Source organism: Neofelis nebulosa, chromosome 5 (genome assembly GCF_028018385.1).
Source record: "Neofelis nebulosa isolate mNeoNeb1 chromosome 5, mNeoNeb1.pri, whole genome shotgun sequence".
Taxonomy (NCBI): domain Eukaryota; kingdom Metazoa; phylum Chordata; class Mammalia; order Carnivora; family Felidae; genus Neofelis; species Neofelis nebulosa.
This window is the reverse complement of record NC_080786.1, coordinates 7,312,212-7,319,565: the sequence shown is the minus strand read 5'-3', so window position 1 is coordinate 7,319,565 and position 7,354 is coordinate 7,312,212. Positions and strand designations below refer to the sequence as shown.

The following is a 7,354-nucleotide window of genomic DNA, read 5'->3' as shown; positions in this document are numbered from 1 at the left end:
TGCTACCGACTGTATTTCTTAGGCTGTGCTTTTTATCTCTGGAACTTGTTGATTTCACAACTGGAGGTTTTTACCCCTTCGTCCTCTTTATCTGTTTCTTTCACCCATCCACTCACCCACCGACCTCTCCTCTGACTGCCAGCAGTTTGTTCTCTGTATTTAAGAATCTGATTTTGTCTGTTTGTTTGTTTGTTTGTTTGTTTGTGTCTTTTTTCTTTGTTCATTTGTTCTGTTTCTTAAATGCCACATATGAGTGAAATCACATGGTATTTGTTTTTCTATCTCTGACTTATTTCACTTAGCATAATACCTCTAGGTCCATCCATGTTGTTGTAGATCAGACCAGGATATTTTATTTTATTTTATTTTATTTTATTTTATTTTAAGAGAATGCATGCACGCAGCAGGGGAGGGGTAGCCAGAGAGGGAGAGAGAGAATCCCAAGCAGGCTCCACACTCAGCACAGAGCCCGACTCAGGGCTCGATCTCACAAACTGTGAGATAATGATCTGAGCTGAAAACAAGAGTTGGAGGCTCAACCAACCGAGCCACCCAGGCGCCCCACGACCAGGACATTTTATAAGGAAAATTATAGGGCAATATTTCTTATGAACACAGACACAAAAATCCTGAGAATCCAATTATTTATTAAAAGGATCATGACCAAGAGGTCATTTTTTCCAGGTAAAATGCGGGTTGATTTAAGATAAGCAAATCAAACAATGTAGTTCACCAAATTAGCAGAATAATAGAGGAAAACTGTAGGTTCACCTTAATAGATAAGAAAAAGCATTTGATAAAACTTAAATGGATATATGATACAGACTCAACAAAAACTAAGAAAAAAAAATCCCAAAGTTAACATTATACTTAAAAAAAATTTTTTTTAATGTTTATTTATTTTTGAGAAAGAGACAGAGTGTGAGTGGGGGAGGGGCAGAGAGAGAGAGGGAGACACAGAATCCGAAGCAGGCTTCAGGCTCCGAGCTGTCAGCACAGAGCCCGACTCGGGGCTCGAACTCACACACCGTGAGATCACGACCTGAGTCGAAGCCAGACACTCAACCTACTGCACCGCCCAGGCGTCCCCGTAACCCCGGTTCTCAGAGTCTCCCTTCACATAGCCTCAGACTCTAGCCTGAAATCACTTGTGTCCCCTAAAGGAAGAGCAGAGAGGAAGGCAGAGGCCTGCTTCCGGGCCCCCTCCTCACAAAATGTAGTCTATGCTGGAGGATCGCAAGGGGTTCTGGCAAGAGGAGGAGGACCTGTCCCAGCCCTGCCTGGGGATTCGTCTTCCTGCGTAGAGGAGGATGTGGCCGCAGCTCTTCTGGAATATTTCTGAGAGGTGTTTCTTGAACTTCTCGCCCATGAAAGCGTAGATCACAGGGTTCACGCAGCAGTGAGTGAAGGAGATGGTTTCTGTGACATGGGTGGCATAAATGAGCCGCTGGCTCAGGACACATCCGTCCAAGATCTTCATGTTGAACAGGGACGTGAGGAAGAGGACCACGTTGAACGGGACCCAGAAGAGCAAAGAAGCGACCACGACAATGAGCACCAGCTTGATGGCCTTGGTCTTGTTGTGGTTTTGGCAACTCTTCAGTTGGTGCAGGATGCTCACGTAGCAGAAAATAAGGATGGTGAATGGGACCAGCAGACCTAAGATGTTAATCTCAAAGTAGATGAAGATCTTCCACTTCAGAGTCTGCTGACTGTAAGACGAGTAACACTGTAGAACGCCGTCTTCGGAGGCCACTTGGTACAATACCAGGAGCGGGCTGGTGACCGCGACGGCAATCAGCCACATGACCAGACTCAGGGCTGTGCCCGTTCTGGCCGTCCTCACTGTCATGGCATACACAGCGTGGACAACTGCCAGGTACCTGTCCACACTCATGAGGGTGATGAAGAACATGCTGCTGAAGAAGCCGATGTAATAGAAACCGGAGACCAGCTTGCACATCGCAGTCCCAAACACCCACTGGTCCAGCTGATAGTGGGTCTGGAAGGGGAAGGTGAAGACAAAAAGCAGGTCCGACAGGGCCAGGTTCAAGAGGTATATGTCTGTGATGCTCCTCAGCCTCTTGCAGGTGACGAGGACCAGGATGACCAGGCTGTTCCCCAGAAGACTGAATACAAACAAGACACAGTAGAAGATGGCAAGTAACAACTTGTTATCCCTTTGGATAAGTTCCCCATCGCAGGGGCTTGACGAGATATCAGGATAGTAGTCGTCAGTTACTGTTGTCACATTGGGCTCCAGGGTGTAATCCATCGAGGCGGGAGGACCAGGTCAAAGAGGCACCTAAGAGAGATTCGTTCCTTAAAAATATTTTTATTTACAAAATGCAGTCTGAATTGTAACCATCGCTACCCCTGCCCCATTCAGATGTTGAAGCCCTGAAGTCCTGTTACGGACTGAACATTTGTGTCCTCCCCAAAATGCATACGTTGAAGCCCTACCCCACCTCGTGATGGTATTAAGCAGTGGGTTCTTTGGGAAGTAACCGGATTAAATGAGGTCATGAGGGTAGAGCCCTGGTGAATGGCGTGAATGCCCTTCTAAGAATCACGAGCCCGCTTGCTTCTCTCTGCTCTCAGCCATGAGATCCAAGGAGGACTTGGCTGTCCGCAGCCTGGAAGAGGGTTCTCACCTGAGTTTGCATTTCCCAGCCTCTAGAAAGGTGAGAAACAAATTCCTGTTGTTTACAAACCACCCCTCTATGGTTTTCTGTTATAATAGCCCCGAACTGGCCAAGACACCACCAATGCCATCTTTGGAGATGAGCCATTAGGGCGATAATTATAGTTCAGCGATATCATAAAGGCGGGGCCCTAATCCATAGGCCTGGTGTCCTTATACGAAGAAGAGGCACCCAGGCACTCAAGCCGTCTCTCTCTTTCTCTCTCTTCGTGCACGGGGAAAAGACCGTGTGAGGGCACACCAAGAAGCTGGCTGGTTGCAAGCCAGGAAACAAGCCAGGAAGAGAGGTCTCCCCGGCAACCAACCCTGATCTTGGACCTCTCACCTCCGGGACCATGACGAGGGTAATTTCTGTTGTTTAAGCTTTGGAAGTGCGTGGAAGGCAGGCGTCCCGAGGCACAAGCTAGAAAAAGCCGAGGCTGCCTTGAGCGGACTGTTGGTGGAAATTCGGATAGTAAAGGTGATCATGCCGAGGGCTCCGCAGGAAGGGAGGAGGCCGGAGAGAGAGCTTCCCTCACCTCAGAGAACACACGTATCATCGTGAACAGAAAACGGGTAGAAGTTGGCTCTTGTGGATGGTAGAGCTTGCGAACAATAAGGCTGGATGTTTGGCTGGGGGCAGCCTGGGCTCTCTGTGCGGCTTCCGGTAAAATGGCAGGGGAGAGAGGTAAGCTGAAGGAGTTGTTAAAGGGGAATCAAAGCCTGAAGATTTGGAAAACTCTCAGCCCGTCCATAGGGCAAAAATGAGGAGTTGTTTCTGGAGAGCACGCCTCAGGTGTGGCTGGGCAATCACCCCACACAGAGATCACCCGCGGAGTCAACCAGCCGGTTCACCAGCAGCCAGGGGTAGAGACACTGCCAGTTTGGACAAAAGCTGCAGAGACAGAACAAAAGAAAACCAACCCCCTTGGACTTCTAAGATTCTACGGGTTAGGACAAGAGAGCCATGTGCCTGTGAGTACATTTTATCCTTCAAGAAAAGGGAGGGACGTCCCTGAAGATGGAGAAGTCATCAGGCCACCTGCCCCGATGGAGGGCCAGGGCTGTTTGGAGGCCAACCCCGCCCAGTGCCATGGGGCGGGGTGAGGCCACAGCCTGGGGCCCTGAGATGACGCTGCCACCTGGTGGGCAGGGAGGGCAGAGCGCCCAAAGGAGATTATTCTTGAGCCTTACAACTTTTGGGCTTGCCTGGGACCCGCCATCTCGCTCTTCTTTCTGATTTGTTCCCTGCGGAATGGGACCGTCTGTCCTATGCCTGTCCCACCACTGCCTTTTAGAAGCGCATAACTTGTCTGGTTTCATAGGTTCACAGCGGGACAGGAGTTTTGTCTCAGGATGAATCACACCCCTCGTCTCTCCCATACCTGATCTGGATGATATCCAGGTAAGACTTTGGATCTAGAAATGAGGCTGGAATGGGTTAAGGCTTTGGGAGCTGTTGGAGTGGAGTGGCTGTATTCTGTGCGTGAGAAGGACATGAATTTTGGGAAGCCAGAAAGCAGGATGTTAAGGGCTGAATTGTACCCCCGTATGTTGAAGCCCTAATTCCCTCTGTGATGATATTTGGAGACAGGGCTTCAGGAGGTAACTAAGGTTAAATGATGTTGTAAGGGCTGGGTCCTGATCTGTTTGCACTGGTGACCTTATAAGAAGAGGAAGAAAGACCTCTCTCTTCCTCAGCTCATGCCCAGAGAAAAGGTCATACATGAGGACACACAGAAGGTTGGCTGTTTGCAAGCCAGGAAGGGGCTTTTACCAGGAACTCAACATGTCAGCACCTTGACCTTAGACTTCGGTCCTCCAGAACAGTGAGGAAATAAACTGCCATTCGAGCCACCCCAGCTTGTGCTATATTGTTACGGCAGGCCAAAACGACTTGGGAGCTGTCAATATTTTCTGTCCAAATTTTCTGTAAACCTAAAGCTTCTCTAAAAAATAAGGTCTATTAACATGTTTTAAAAATTGAAAACCGCCTCAGCTGACCAATACGGGGGTGGGGATTAGCTGGGCTCAGAAATGCCAAAATTTATGAAGAAAATTTAAATACCTATCGTGCCGCCACCCAGAATAAGCAATTGCTAACATATTGCCAGGTTTCCTTTTGGTTCTTTTTTTTTTTCTTTCTCCTTCCTTCCTTCCTTCCTTCCTTCCTTCCTTCCTTCCTTCTTTCCTTCCTTCCTTCTTTCCTTCCTTCCTTCTTTCCTTCCTTCCTTTTTTCCTTCCTTCCTTCCTTCCTTCCTTCCTTCCTTCCTTCCTTCTTTCCTTCCTTCCTTCTTTCCTTCCTTCCTTCCTTCCTTCCTTCCTTCCTTCCTCCCTCCCTTCTTTCCTTCCTCCCTCCCTTCCTTCCAGGCTGCCTGCCTAATGCAATAGTGATGAAACTAAAGCTCCCTTTAACTGCACAACGAGTCCCCACACCCTGGGGGCAATTACTGAAACCAGTATGGTATGGCTCATTCTGAATAGCTTCCCCCTGTACTTTTACAGACTTAAATGCACCCATAAATAATATATAATACTGTTTTGTGCTCCCTGTTGACTTACACAAATGGTGTCCTTTCTCTCATTACCTATCTTGCTTTTCTTCTCCCAGCTCTGTTGTTCTAGAAAGGTAGCCACGCTATTCTAAAAAGTTCAGTTCCTTCTGTTTACTGCTTTTATAAGCACCATACGTAACTATTTTAAAAGGCCAACAGAAAAAGATCATCGAAACCATACCAGCCACAAAAATTACTAAGATTTCTAAGAATAAATGTGATAAAAACTGCAATTCAGTTATGTAAAATATTGTAAAATTTTGTTGAAGGGTAACAAAGAAGACATGATTAAAAGGGAAACGTATGCTCTGTTTATGCGAGGGAAGACCCAACAATGAAAACATGATAATTCTCAGCCTGATAGATACGTTCAAGGAACTTGCAATTTAGACATTATCTTTCCAAGGTGTTTGGCTGCGGAACATTCAGACCCCCCTGTCCACTAGGCCACCTTTCTATCATTTGAAATGCTAACCAAGGTAGCCATTTTTAAAGATATTAATTTCATTTAAGTATGTACCCCCAAATAAATTTAAAAACATACTTTCTGAAGTATGAGGGTGGGCCTTTTTTGTGGTGGCTAGTATCTCTCAAAGTAACAGTCTCTCCTCCTACATCTTCCTTCCTACTTGTCTTGCAGTTATTTAAAAAAAATTTTTTTTTTCAGTTTGGCATCCTTCTGTTCTGCTCTCTGAATATCCTAGAGTAAGAGGGGGCCTCAACTCATTCCTTCCCCAGGTCCTTCCTGCTGACTCCCCAATCCACACTTCCCCCACACTCTCTCATCGGTAAAATCCAAGTGAAGTTTTAAGAATGTCCACCATTTATCACAGGGGGCCAGGCGTTTCAGACGCATGACTTCGTTTATTTCTCTTGAATCCCTGTGAAACAGGCACTCAGAGCTCCTTTCTGTTTCTGGAGTTCGGGTTATATCTGAATCTCAGAGAGCATCAGTCCATTGACTAACGTCACAGAGAGGAAGACCATAGAGCCAGGCCTCAAAAATGCATCTCCTCCAAACCCTTCATCCCTTCCATATCTTTCTATTTTGTGGGGAGAGTAAAAACCCTCCAGTCTTTTGGAGTTCAGGCCACCTGACTTCCAAGTTCTAGACTATTTTGTACCCGAGTGGTGGTTGTCTGACAGAAGCCTTGTAGCCAGCAAAATTACAGCCTCCTCCCAGATGCCTGGTGGTAAGAGGTATTTTCTTATCTACCTTCCCACTCTTTTGACTCCCTCCTACTGTCCTGCAGAGAAAATGGCATGGCTTGCTTCCCTCAGTCAGAGCCAGAGGCAGCCACTAAGACATCTGCAGGTTTGCGGACCCAGGACACGCATAGATGAAAAAACGACTCACCTCCCATGCCCAGCTTCTGAAAGCTTGGCCCTCCCTTTGCTTTTCTCCCAAGGACATAAAAGAGTCCTTGCCTAATATCCTTCTTCCCTGGGGATGTTTATCAATACATACCTTAATTTGAGCCTTTGTTCTGGAGATTTCAGTGCTGCTATTTCCTTCTTTGTAGAACCTGCCTCGTGTGTGTGCAGCTCAGTGAACAAGAGCTCCTCTGGAGGAAGGTGTCTTATCTATCTGTGGTGAGTGGCAGAATAGGGGTGGACTTACCATCCCAACAGTGACTTAAAAAGATCTCACCCAAGAGCACATAAGAGATGACAGATTAGCATATGAAAATATGCTCAACACATTATGTCATTAGGGAATTAGAACAGCAGTGAGGTACCCCTCCGTAATTATTAGAAGGGCCAAAATCCCAAACACTGACCACACCAGATGCTAGAGAAGATGCGGAGGAATTCTCATTTCTTGCTGGGGGGAACGCAAAATGGTCCTGCCACGTGGGAAGATGGTTCGGCAATTTTTTCTGAAAGAAGGTTGGCAATTTTTCATGAAGCTAGAATAGGTTTATCATATCCTCCAGTAATCGTGTTCCTGGGTATTTACCCACATGAGCTGAAAACATATCCTCCCCCCCAAAACCTGAGCATATGAATTTATAGCAGCTTTATTTCCTAACTGCCAAAAGTTGGAAGCCACCAAGATGTCCTTCAATCGAGGAATGGATAAAAGCTGTGGTAATGTGCACGATGGAATATTATT

At 46.7% G+C, this 7,354-nt stretch overlaps 1 protein-coding gene across 1 annotated transcript; it reads right to left on the bottom strand.

Annotated features, from left to right (window-relative positions):
- Positions 1 to 644: 644 nt before the first annotated feature.
- CCR8 (C-C motif chemokine receptor 8) lies at positions 645 to 6,840 on the bottom strand. The gene is made up of 2 exons (XM_058729072.1): positions 6,707 to 6,840; positions 645 to 2,305 (listed from the first exon to the last, which is right to left on the bottom strand). The coding sequence occupies exon 2, from the start codon at positions 2,273 to 2,275 to the stop codon at positions 1,208 to 1,210; it is 1,068 nt and encodes a 355-aa protein (XP_058585055.1). The 5' UTR covers positions 2,276 to 2,305; positions 6,707 to 6,840; the 3' UTR covers positions 645 to 1,207.
- Positions 6,841 to 7,354: the final 514 nt, after the last annotated feature.